Consider the following 14,243-nt stretch of genomic DNA (forward strand, 5'->3'; position numbering starts at 1 on the left):
TGTAGAAGAGTTCCTGTAGGACTGTTCAAGCGTTGGGAGTATATTTTCTATCTCCACCAACCGATGATGCGGTTCCCTTTTTTTGGAGGCTTCAAATGAAATTATATATCCTCTCATTACTGCTTTGAGGGTCTCCCAGAGTATGGAATCTGACACCTCCCCAGTATCATTAGTCTCGGGGAACTCCTTGAACCATGCTGCCATATACTTAACAAACCCTTGGTGAGCAGCCATGGGTTAAAGCGCCAATAATAAATTTGTTTAGGCAAATCAAGCTTCAGTTTTAGTGATACTGGACTATGATCTGATATTAATATGTTGTGATACTTAGTATGATCAATGTTAGATACTGATTTTGCGTCCACTAGAAAATAATCAATTCTCGTATATGACTTACGGACGTAAGAGAAAAACGAATAGTCTCTGTCCGTTGGGTGTTGTAGTCTCCAGATGTCAGCCATATTTCTTGATTTAATTAGGTTATTTAATGTTTGGACAGATGTAATAGCAGGTGGGGTGCGGGAGGAGAGCCTATCAAGATATGGGTCAAGGTAACAGTTAAAATCACCTCCCATTAACAGATTTGTGTTGCTGAGTTCTGGAATTAAATCAAGTACTTTACGGAAACAGTTTGGATCATCAATATTTGGACCGTATATATTCAATAATGTGACAGGGAGCGAATGTATATTTCCAGTAATCATAATATACCTGCCATCTGGATCTGTGACCATAGAAACAAGCTGAAATTGAATAGTCTTGCAAAAAAAGAATGGCAACACCTCTAGCTTTGGGTGTAAAGGGCGATTGATAAACTTGAGAAACCCAGTTAGCTCTCAGCTGCCTCTGCTCTGTAGCTTTAATATGAGTTTCTGGTAGAAACGTTATGTCAGCTTTCAAGGATTTTAAATGTGCAAACACTTTACCCCACTTGACAGCGTGACCAAGCTCCCGTGCATTCCATGAGCCAACTGACACGATCACTGGCCAGAGGGTCAGCAGCCAACAGGTGAGACCTCTCCCTGTTGGCCAGTATGAGTGACACCTGCCCTCGATTGGCCTGTGATGAGGTGCACCTGTGCTGGGGACTATTTGACCGGGTGCTTTGCAGACATACACTCACTGGCCACTTTATTAGGTACACCTTGCTAGTACCGGGTTGGACCACCTTTTGCCTTCAGAACTGCCTTAATCCTTCGTAGCATAGACTCAACAAGGTACTGGAAACATTCCTCAGAGAGTTTGGTCCATATTGACATGATAGCATCACGCAGTTGCTGCAGATTTGTCGGCTGCACATCCATGATGCGAATCTCCCGGTCCACCATATCCCAAAGGTGCTCTATTGGATTGAGATCTGGTGACTGTGGGGGCCATTTGAGTACAGTGAACTTATTGTCATGTTCAAGAAACCAGTCTGAGATGATTCGAGCTTTATGACATGGCGCGTTATCCTGCTGGAAGTAGCCATCAGAAGATGGGAACACGTTGGTCATAAAGGGATGGACATGGTCAGCAACAATACTCAGGTAGGCTGTGGCGTTGACACGATGCTCAGTTGGTACTAAGGGGCCCAAAGTGTGCCAAGAAAATATCCCCCACACCATTACACCACCACCACCAGCAGCCTGAACCGTTGATACAAGGCAGGATGGATCCATGCTTTCATGTTGTTGACGCCAAATTCTGACCCTACCATCCGAATGTCGCAGCAGAAATCGAGACTCATCAGACCAGGCAACGTTTTTCCAATCTTCTATTGTCCAATTTTGGTGAGCCTGTGCGAATTGTAGCCTCAGTTTCCTGTTTTTAGCTGACAGGAGTGGCACCTGGTGTGGTCTTCTGCTGCTGTAGCACATCTGCCTCAAGGTTCGACGTGTTGTGCGTTCAGAGATGCTCTTCTGCATACCTCGGTTGTAATGAGTGGTTATTTGAGTTACTGTTGCCTTTCTATCAGCTCGAACCAGTCTGGCCATTCTCCTCTGACCTCTGGCATCAACAAGGCATTTTCGCCCACAGAACTGCCGCTCACTGGATATTTTCTCTTTTTCGGACCATTCTCTGTAAACCCTAGAGATGGTTGTGCGTGAAAATCCCAGTAGATCAGCAGTTTCTAAAATACTCAGACCAGCCCGTCTGGCACCAACAACCATGCCACGTTCAAAGTCACTTAAATCACCTTTCTTCCCCATTCTGATGCTCGGTTTGAACTGCAGCAGATCGTCTTGACCATGTCTACATGCCTAAATGCATTGAGTTGCTGCCATGTGATTGGCTGATTAGCAATTTGCGTTAACGAGCAGTTGGACAGGTGTGCCTAACAAAGTGGCCGGTGAGTGTATACTGTCTAGTCTTGGAAAAGCTTAGCATCGGTCTGCGGATGCCCGTGTCTCCTGAACCCTCGTCTGCCTCCTCTGTGTGAGAGTGTTTCCCGTGTATAGTATTTTGTATTAATTCGTGTTTGCATTTTTGCCTGCCCTGTTTGGCAATGGTTTTTGGTTATTGTATGTTTTCCGGAGTCCAGTAAAGTGACTAAATACTTAACATCTGCCTTGTCTCTGCAATTGGGTCCAAACACACGGCGTTACAGCAACGTTATGTTACTCATATCTACCTGATTCATACCGCTAATCTCTGACATATATACAGCTGTGAAAGCAAAAACAGCCTAAAAGGCATATCAACGTGGAAACTAACAGTAAAGATAAAACAAAAAATCTGGCAGCTCTTAACAACATTAAACACTGACAACTCCCCTCCCCACCGACACTTCCCCAAACGCAGCATCACTTTCCCCATCTGACTTCCCCAGGAGCACCGGGCATATGGCTTGTAGAGGTGCCTCCAACAACCCGCTAACTAACTAACCAGCCTATAAACAAATGTAACAAACCGTAGCAAGCCCCTCCACCCTGTCCAATCATATGTAAAATGGTACCGTCTTTTGTTATGTTGAGGTGTACCTCAATGCTCTCAGCAAACATCTCCACTGCCCAGCGCAGCCATCCTGCCTGTTCTTCTCCCGCCTTGCGTCTCATGGTCCCGTCCACAAGTCTCTTGGCCTCTGCGGGGCAAGTGAAGCCCCTGGGCTGCCCGTCGTATTGGAGATGTAGTTTGGCTGGGAAGCGCAGGCTGTATTTTACCCCCAACTCCCGTAGGGTTTGCATGACATCGCGGAATCTGCGTCGCTGCTCCAACACTTCCGCTGTGCAGTCCGGGTGGATGGAAACTCGCTGCTCGTTGTGCTCCAGGGTTCGCTGTCAGCCAAGCCGTGTAATCATCTCCTTCTCCTGGTATTGGTGGACCCTGGCAGGGAGTGTACGAGGCCTGGCCTCCTCGGCGGGCTTTGGCTGTTGGATGCGGTGTGCACGGTCGATAATGAGTGGTTTTTGGAAGTGTGTCTCACCGAGCACTTTGGGGATACGGGTGCTTAGAAACTCTGTCAACAGTTTTCCTTCTCTTCTCCTTCTGGGATGCCCACAATCTTAATATGACTGTGGCGAGCGGCCCTCTAGGTCACTGGTTTTGGCTTGCAGGCGAGTGTTTCCCGCCTGCAGCTTGCGGATGGCTTCGTCCATAGCCGTCAGGCGGGACTCGTGGTCTGAAGCCGTCTCGTCCATGGAATCCATTCGGGCCGCTAGAGTGTTGTGTGTGAGGACTGAAGACATATGAATTGTGTTTCCAACTGATCAAACCGGTCGTTAATGGTTTTCAGAACAGCATCCTCCATCTCTTTCAACATTGTACCTGTTGACAGGGAGCAGCCACCATTATCCGCTCCACGCGCGTCAGCCATGTCGCTCGATGATTGTTTGGTTTTAGATTTTTTTCGGCATTTTCAAGCTTTTTTGTGGAAGTGCAGGTCACACAAAGATGGGCAAACAGGTTGTGATGGGTTTCGAGAGCAAACTTGACAGAAAGATGGTAAGTTTAAGCAAATAAAAGACAAATGGCGAGGAGCTCCCAAAAGCGCGTCTCACTCCATCCGCTGCGCACTAGCGCCCCCGGTCGAATCCCCATGTTACCTCCGGCTTGGTTGGGCGTCCCCTACAGACACAATTGGCCGTGTCTGTGGGTGGGAAGCCGGATGTGGATACAGTGCATCCGGAAAGTATTCCCACCCCTTCACTTTCCCCCACATTTTGTTATGTTACAATCTTATTCCAAAATGGATTAAATTCCTTTTTTTCCTCATCAATCTACATACAATACCCCATAATGACAAAGCGAAAAAGGTTTTGTAGAAATTTTTGCAAATTTATTAAAAATAAAAAACTGAAATATTGCATGTACATAAGTATTCACACCCTTTACTCAGTACTTGGTTGAGGCCCCTTTGGCAGCGATTACAGCCTCAAGTCTTCTTGGGTATGAAGCTACAAGCTTGGCACACCTATATTTGGGGTATTTCTTTTTTTTTAATATATATATATTTTTTATTTATACAATTTTCAATTAACAGGGATAGACAAGACAGATCCCAAAAACAGTAAGATTGGGGATACAGAGGGATAAAATGCGTGTAGCTTGGTACAGGAGTAGTGCAGCCTATGAATCACTTTAAATTGGATAAGTTGGCTCCTTTCGACACGAAGGAGCAGCGGCTCTACTCCGAGCTCCCTCCGGAAGTGCGAGCTCCTCACCCTATCTCTAAGGCTGAGCCCAGACACCCTACGGAGGAAACTCATTTCAGCCACTTGTATCCACGATCTCACCCTTGCGGTCACTACCCAAAGGGTGACCGAAAGGGTAAAATATCAAGTCAACAGCAGAGTTAAAAGATGGACGACAGCTGTTTTTCTGGCACAATGAGCACCATGCACGACATGGTTTGATGTAATTCGAGGACACGGACAGCAGGGATAATTTGAATCATGACTTTTTAGTTATGTGGAAAGTGTTAAAAGTAGGTTCCTGTGGTGTGCTGAAGTAATATAACATGAAGTGTGCCCAATTGGGGTTGCGGGGATGCTGGAACTTATCCTAGCAGTCATTGGGTGGCAGGCGAGGAGACACCCTGGACAGGCCACTAGTCCATCACAGTGCCAGTATCTTTCATTCACTGTAGAAATTCAGAATGGAATAATGACTTGCTGATGCCGGCCGAAACATACGCCAACATGTGGATAAGTGGAGAACTGTCACTTTTTTTTTTCACTTCAAGCGCTGAACAAGACCAACTCGGCTTGGCTAATGGAAGGCTGGATGAAATGTGCCCTGTTTTATGTTGGAAATTGGTTAAAAAAAGATTCCAATTTATACGCTGCAACAACAAAGTATTGATCTGTCTAGCTATTGATCTCGCTACAAAACATGACTGGAGGTCACTGATTAAGCCCTGCTCCGTACTTTACTCTGCTAATTCTACTTTTTCACTGGATCAGCATATTAATGACAAGTGTTAATAGCAGGATGGTTAATCCTGCCCTGGAAAGCATTTGCTCTGTTGGAGTGTCCTTGAGTAACACACTGATCCCCCCTGTAGCCCCAAGGAGACTATACACTAAAATCTTCAAAGGAAGCAGAATAAAGGGGGAATTTGAAAGTGAGGATCAATAACGTGGCCCATGCTAAGAGACATGGTCCACGAGCCTGTTAATGTGAGGGGCAGTGGACTAGTGGGTAGGTAGTAATGGACATGCCTGGAGTGTTATTATATACAGTGCATCCGGAAAGTATTCACACCCCTTCACTTTCCCCACATTTTGTTATGTTACAGCCTTATTCTAAAATGGATTAAATTCCTTTTTTTTCTCATCAATCTACACACAATACCCCATAATGACAAAGTGAAAAAGGTTTTGTACTGAAATATTGCATGTACATAAGTATTCACACCCTTTGCTATGACACTCAAAATTAAGGTCAAGGTTCATCCTGTTTCTACTGATCGTCCTTGAGATGTTTCTACATCTTCATTGGACTCCACCTGTAGTAAATTCAATTGATTGGACATGATTTGGAAGGGCACACACCTGTCTATATAAGGTCCCACTGTTGACAGTGCATGTCAGAGCAGAAACCAAGCCATGAAGTCAAAGGAATTGTCTGTGGACCTCCGAGACAGGATTGTAACGAGGCACAGATCTGGGGAAGGGTACAAAAAAGCTTCTACAGCTTTGAAGGTCCCGAAGAGCACAGTGGTCTCCATCATTCTTAAATGGAAGAAGTTTGGATCCACCAGGACTCTTCCTAGAGCTGGCCGCCCAGCCAAACTGAGCAATCGGAGGAGAAGGGCCTTGGTCAGGGAGGTGACCAAGACCCCGATGGTCACTCTGACAGAGCTCCAGTGTTCCTCTGTGGAGATGGGAGAACCTTCCAGAAGGACAACCATCTCTGCAGCACTCCACCAATCAGGCCTTTATGGTAGAGTGGCCAGACGGAAGCCTCTGCTCAGTAAAAGGCACATGAAAGCCTGCTTGGAGTTTGCCAGAAAGCACCTAAAGGACTCTCAGACCATGAGAAACAAGATTCTCTGGTCTGATGAAACCAAGATTGAACTCTTTGGCCTGAATGCCAAACGTCACGTCTGGAGGAAACCAGGCACCTCTCATCACCTTGCTAATACCATCCCTACAGTGAAGCATGGTGGTGGCAGCATCATGCTGTGGGGATGTTCTTCAGCGGCAGGAACTGGGAGACTAGTCAGGATCGAGGGAAAGATGAATGGAGCAAAGTACAGAGAGATCCTTGATGTAAACCTGCTCCAGAGCGCTCAGGACCTCAGACTGGGGCGAAGGTTTACCTTTCAACACGACAACGACCCTAAGCACACAGCCAAGACAACGAAGGAGTGGCTTCGGGACAAGTCTGTGAATGTCCTTGAGTGGCCCAGCCAGAGCCCAGACTTGAACCCCATTGAACATCTCTGGAAAGACCTGAAAATAGCTGTGCAGCGACGCTCCCCATCTAACCTTACAGAGCTGGAGAGGATCTGCAGAGAAGAAAGGGAGAAATACCCCAAATATAGGTGTGCCAAGCTTGTAGCTTCATACCCAAGAAGACTTGAGGCTGTAATCGCTGCCAAGGGGGCCTCAACCAAGTACTGAGTAAAGGGTGTGAATACTTATGTACATGCAATATTTCAGTTTTTTATTTTTAATACATTTGCAAAAATTTCTACAAAAACTTTTTCGCTTTGTCATTATGGGGTATTGTGTGTAGATTGATGAGGAAAAAAAGGAATTTAATCCATTTTGGAATAAGGCTGTAACATAGCAACATGTGGGGGAAAAGTGAAGGGCTGTGAATACTTTCCAGATGCACTGTACATTCTGTTAATGTGAGGGGCAGTGGACTGGAGGGTAGGTAGTCGTGGACACACCTGGAGTGTTATTATATATATACTGTTAATGTGAGGGGCAGTGGACTGGAGGGTAGGTAGTCATGGACACACCTGGAGTGTTATTATATATATACTGTTAATGTGAGGGGCAGTGGACTGGAGGGTAGGTAGTCGTGGACATGCCTGGAGTGTTATTATATATATACTGTTAATGTGAGGGGCAGTGGACTGGAGGATAGGTAGTCGTGGACATGCCTGGAGTGTTATTATATATATACTGTTAATGTGAGGGGCAGTGGACTGGAGGGTAGGTAGTCGTGGACACACCTGGAGTGTTGTTATATATATACTGTTAATGTGAGGGGCAGTGGACTGGAGGGTAGGTAGTCGTGGACATGCCTGGAGTGTTATTATATATATACTGTTAATGTGAGGGGCAGTGGACTGGAGGGTAGGTAGTCATGGACACACCTGGAGTGTTGTTATATATATACTGTTAATGTGAGGGGCAGTGGACTGGAGGGTAGGTAGTCGTGGACATGCCTGGAGTGTTATTATATATATACTGTTAATGTGAGGGGCAGTGGACTGGAGGATAGGTAGTCATGGACATGCCTGGAGTGTTATTATATATATACTGTTAATGTGAGGGGCAGTGGACTGGAGGGTAGGTAGTCGTGGACACACCTGGAGTGTTATTAGCTGACGCCTCTGTTGTCGGTATCATGCTGTTGTGCACAATCCTTGCCGCAGGCCCGTCTATTGTGAGCAAGAGATACACACACATTACACACTCGATTCTACACATTGGCACACACATACAATACACACACGGCTACGCTCTCCCTGCGCTACTTTTTTTAACCAATATTATTACCCATTCTCTCAATCAGACTATTTTACTGTTGACCAACAAAGGCGGCCATATGCATTAACACTCAAACCCACCCACACACAGACACTTGAATGTTGAGTTCTGGTACATGTACACACACACACACACACACACACACACACACACACACACACACACACACACACACACACACACACACACACACACACAGAGAGAGTTGTGGCGAGCTGTGCCCATTCTCCTGTGAAAGTGGTTTGGGTTCGGGGGCACAAACAGCTTAGCCATGCTGTGGAAATGACTAGCTAACAGATGCCAGGGTGTGACTGAGCCCCAACATCCTACAGGCAACACTGGGAATAGAATGCTGCTTTCAACACCGACAATAGAAAGCTTCCCCTCTGCCTCCCCTCCTCCTCCCCCTTCCATCTTATGGTCCCCTTTTGATGTTGTTTTGCCTGAGACTATCATCGCCACCGTGGCTCTCACAAGCTCCTGTTGTCTCACTGTGTAACATACATTCTCTCTTGGACCCCAACCAGAACAAACTTGCGAGACGCTTCTGGAGACCATCTGATAAGCGAGCAGCTCCTGTTAGAACACGACATTCAGGGCCGCCAGCGGCCCCTTAATGGGTCCAGCACAAGGTTTTTCTGGTTAAAACCCTCACTGTTTTTATTTATGTTTAATTTATTGTGATTGTAGGTGTTGTTCTCCAGCCCCACCCCCCTTTCTCCCCAATTGTACTTGGCTAGTTACCCCACTCTTCTGAGCCGGTCTCTGCCCCACCCCCTCTGCTGATCCGGGGAGGGCTGCAGACTACCACATGCCTCCTCCCATACATGTGGAGTCACCAGCCGCTTCTTTTCACCTGACAGTGAGGAGTTTCACCAGGGGGACGTAGCACGTGGGAGGGTCACGCTATCCCCCCAGTTCCCCCTCCCCCCAGACAGGTGCTCCGACATACCAGGGGAGGCGCTAGTGCAGCAACCAGGACACACACCCACATCCGGCTTCCCACCTGCAGACACGGCCAGTTGTGTCTGTAGGGACGCCCAACCAAGCCGGAGGCAACACGGGGATTCGAACCGGCGATCCCCGTGTTGGTAGGCAACGAAATAGATGTCACGCCACCCGGACGCCTGTTTGTGTTGTTGTTGAATAATATGAAAAGATAACTTCTGTTCTTTTCACACATTCTCGCTTTGTCTTTTTTCTTCTCTCTCCCTCTGCCACCAGTATGGTGGAGTACTCACTGGACCTCCAGAACATCAACCTGTCGGCCATCAGGACGGTGCGGGTCCTTCGACCCCTCAAGGCTATCAACAGAGTGCCCAGTAAGTATTTCCTGCATCTTCTTTTGTATGTGACTCTGTGTGTGTGTGTGTGTGTGTGTGTGTGTGTGTGTGTGTGTGTGTGTGTGTGTGTGTGTGCGCTGCATAATGTACACATGCATTTGACATGTGTTCATGTATGCATAGTACATCGCTTGCCCCTCTGTTCAGCCTTACTTCCAATGCTTGATCACACATGTCATTCGGGCCCCGATTCACAGCTAATCCGATTTACAAACGCTAATGCGGCTTTTTTACACCTATCGATTTTCCTGTCCTGTTGCCCTCACGGACATTCCTAATCATTGTAAACACCAATTAACCTGATCAGGCTAAGTTTAAACTAGCCCAGACACACACCTCCAGTGTTTTGTTGGCTAGCCGAGCAGTAGCAGCTAATGCTACTTGTGTTCCACTACTGTGTATCTGCATTTGGCGGCACGGTGGCGCAGTGGTTAGCGCTGTTGCATCACAGCAAGACGGTCCTGGGTTCGAACCCCAGGGTTGGACAACCCCGGGGGGGGGGTCATCCCAGGTCATCCTCAGTGTGTAGTTTGCATGTTCTCCCCGTGTCTGTGGTGGGTTTTCTCCGACATGCATGTTAGTCTCAGTACTGCTGTCTGTGTCCCTGACGGAGGCACGTCTAGATGAAGTGGTGTTGGTCGCCGGGTGCTGCATGGCGGCTGCCCACTGCTGCTAGCTACACAGCTAGGATGGGTCACATGCTGTGAGGAATTTCCCTACGGGGATCAATAAAGTATCTCCAAATCAAAAAAATGTAAACTCTTGATGCGCAAGCTCTGAGCTGTGAGTTTGTAGTGTTCTGCAGCCACTAACCCGTCCCGATGGAGGTTCTGTTTCTGTTGCAGTCTTATATTTATACAGACAGCAGTCTTATGTTTATACAGACAGCAGTCTTATATTTATACAGACAGCAGTCTTATGTTTATACAGACAGCAGTCTTATATTTATACAGACAGCAGTCTTATGTTTATACAGACAGCAGTCTTATATTTATACAGACAGCAGTCTTATATTTATACAGACAGTCTTATGTTTATACAGACAGCAGTCTTATATTTATACAGACAGCAGTCTTATGTTTATACAGACAGCAGTCTTATGTTTATACAGACAGCAGTCTTATATTTATACAGACAGCAGTCTTATGTTTATACAGACAGCAGTCTTATATTTATACAGACAGCAGTCTTATGTTTATACAGACAGCAGTCTTATATTTATACAGACAGCAGTCTTATATTTATACAGACAGCAGTCTTATGTTTATACAGACAGCAGTCTTATATTTATACAGACAGCAGTCTTATGTTTATACAGACAGCAGTCTTATATTTATACAGACAGCAGTCTTATATCTATACAGACAGCAGTCTTATATTTATACAGACAGCAGTCTTATGTTTATACAGACAGCAGTCTTATGTTTATACAGACAGCAGTCTTCTGTTTATACAGACAGCAGTCTTATGTTTATACAGACAGCAGTCTTATATTTATACAGACAGCAGTCTTATATTTATACAGACAGCAGTCTTATATTTATACAGACAGCAGTCTTATATTTATACAGACAGCAGTCTTATATTTATACAGACAGCAGTCTTATGTTTATACAGACAGCAGTCTTATGTTTATACAGACAGCAGTCTTATATTTATACAGACAGCAGTCTTATATTTATACAGACAGCAGTCTTATATTTATACAGACAGCAGTCTTATGTTTATACAGACAGCAGTCTTATGTTTATACAGACAGCAGTCTTATGTTTATACAGACAGCAGTCTTATATTTATACAGACAGCAGTCTTATGTTTATACAGACAGCAGTCTTATGTTTATACAGACAGCAGTCTTATATTTATACAGACAGCAGTCTTATATTTATACAGACAGCAGTCTTATGTTTATACAGACAGCAGTCTTATATTTATACAGACAGCAGTCTTGTGTTTATACAGACAGCAGTCTTGTGTTTATACAGACAGCAGTCTTATATTTATACAGACAGCAGTCTTATATTTATACAGACAGCAGTCTTATGTTTATACAGACAGCAGTCTTATATTTATACAGACAGCAGTCTTATATTTATACAGACAGTCTTATGTTTATACAGACAGCAGTCTTATATTTATACAGACAGCAGTCTTATGTTTATACAGACAGCAGTCTTATGTTTATACAGACAGCAGTCTTATATTTATACAGACAGCAGTCTTATGTTTATACAGACAGCAGTCTTATATTTATACAGACAGCAGTCTTATGTTTATACAGACAGCAGTCTTATATTTATACAGACAGCAGTCTTATATTTATACAGACAGCAGTCTTATATTTATACAGACAGCAGTCTTATGTTTATACAGACAGCAGTCTTATATTTATACAGACAGCAGTCTTATGTTTATACAGACAGCAGTCTTATATTTATACAGACAGCAGTCTTATATTTATACAGACAGCAGTCTTATATTTATACAGACAGCAGTCTTATGTTTATACAGACAGCAGTCTTATGTTTATACAGACAGCAGTCTTCTGTTTATACAGACAGCAGTCTTATGTTTATACAGACAGCAGTCTTATATTTATACAGACAGCAGTCTTATATTTATACAGACAGCAGTCTTATATTTATACAGACAGCAGTCTTATATTTATACAGACAGCAGTCTTATATTTATACAGACAGCAGTCTTATGTTTATACAGACAGCAGTCTTATATTTATACAGACAGCAGTCTTATATTTATACAGACAGCAGTCTTATATTTATACAGACAGCAGTCTTATGTTTATACAGACAGCAGTCTTATATTTATACAGACAGCAGTCTTATATTTATACAGACAGTCTTATGTTTATACAGACAGCAGTCTTATATTTATACAGACAGCAGTCTTATGTTTATACAGACAGCAGTCTTATGTTTATACAGACAGCAGTCTTATATTTATACAGACAGCAGTCTTATGTTTATACAGACAGCAGTCTTATATTTATACAGACAGCAGTCTTATGTTTATACAGACAGCAGTCTTATATTTATACAGACAGCAGTCTTATATTTATACAGACAGCAGTCTTATATTTATACAGACAGCAGTCTTATGTTTATACAGACAGCAGTCTTATATTTATACAGACAGCAGTCTTATGTTTATACAGACAGCAGTCTTATATTTATACAGACAGTCTTATATTTATACAGACAGCAGTCTTATATTTATACAGACAGCAGTCTTATGTTTATACAGACAGCAGTCTTATATTTATACAGACAGCAGTCTTATGTTTATACAGACAGCAGTCTTATATTTATACAGACAGCAGTCTTATATTTATACAGACAGCAGTCTTATATTTATACAGACAGCAGTCTTATGTTTATACAGACAGCAGTCTTATGTTTATACAGACAGCAGTCTTCTGTTTATACAGACAGCAGTCTTATGTTTATACAGACAGCAGTCTTATATTTATACAGACAGCAGTCTTATATTTATACAGACAGCAGTCTTATATTTATACAGACAGCAGTCTTATATTTATACAGACAGCAGTCTTATATTTATACAGACAGCAGTCTTATGTTTATACAGACAGCAGTCTTATGTTTATACAGACAGCAGTCTTATATTTATACAGACAGCAGTCTTATATTTATACAGACAGCAGTCTTATATTTATACAGACAGCAGTCTTATGTTTATACAGACAGCAGTCTTATGTTTATACAGACAGCAGTCTTATGTTTATACAGACAGCAGTCTTATATTTATACAGACAGCAGTCTTATGTTTATACAGACAGCAGTCTTATGTTTATACAGACAGCAGTCTTATATTTATACAGACAGCAGTCTTATATTTATACAGACAGCAGTCTTATGTTTATACAGACAGCAGTCTTATATTTATACAGACAGCAGTCTTGTGTTTATACAGACAGCAGTCTTGTGTTTATACAGACAGCAGTCTTATATTTATACAGACAGCAGTCTTATATTTATACAGACAGCAGTCTTATATTTATACAGACAGCAGTCTTATATTTATACAGACAGTCTTATGTTTATACAGACAGCAGTCTTATATTTATACAGACAGCAGTCTTATGTTTATACAGACAGCAGTCTTATGTTTATACAGACAGCAGTCTTATATTTATACAGACAGCAGTCTTATGTTTATACAGACAGCAGTCTTATATTTATACAGACAGCAGTCTTATGTTTATACAGACAGCAGTCTTATATTTATACAGACAGCAGTCTTATATTTATACAGACAGCAGTCTTATATTTATACAGACAGCAGTCTTATGTTTATACAGACAGCAGTCTTATATTTATACAGACAGCAGTCTTATGTTTATACAGACAGCAGTCTTATATTTATACAGACAGCAGTCTTATATTTATACAGACAGCAGTCTTATGTTTATACAGACAGCAGTCTTATGTTTATACAGACAGCAGTCTTCTGTTTATACAGACAGCAGTCTTATGTTTATACAGACAGCAGTCTTATATTTATACAGACAGCAGTCTTATATTTATACAGACAGCAGTCTTATATTTATACAGACAGCAGTCTTATATTTATACAGACAGCAGTCTTATGTTTATACAGACAGCAGTCTTATATTTATACAGACAGCAGTCTTATATTTATACAGACAGCAGTCTTATATTTATACAGACAGCAGTCTTATGTTTATACAGACAGCAGTCTTATG

General features: G+C 43.1%; 1 protein-coding gene across 1 annotated transcript in view; it reads left to right on the forward strand.

Moving 5' to 3' along the window:
- Nucleotides 1-14,243, forward strand: part of LOC130119999 (voltage-dependent T-type calcium channel subunit alpha-1I-like) — a 287,779-nt gene that overhangs the window by 88,409 nt on the left and 185,127 nt on the right. Inside the window, exon 4 of the mRNA XM_056288611.1 lies at nucleotides 9,378-9,475. Coding sequence (XP_056144586.1) covers nucleotides 9,378-9,475 — 98 coding nt within the window. The remainder of the gene's footprint in view (nucleotides 1-9,377; nucleotides 9,476-14,243) is intronic.

This window comes from Lampris incognitus, chromosome 10 (assembly GCF_029633865.1).
Source record: "Lampris incognitus isolate fLamInc1 chromosome 10, fLamInc1.hap2, whole genome shotgun sequence".
NCBI classification, from domain to species: domain Eukaryota; kingdom Metazoa; phylum Chordata; class Actinopteri; order Lampriformes; family Lampridae; genus Lampris; species Lampris incognitus.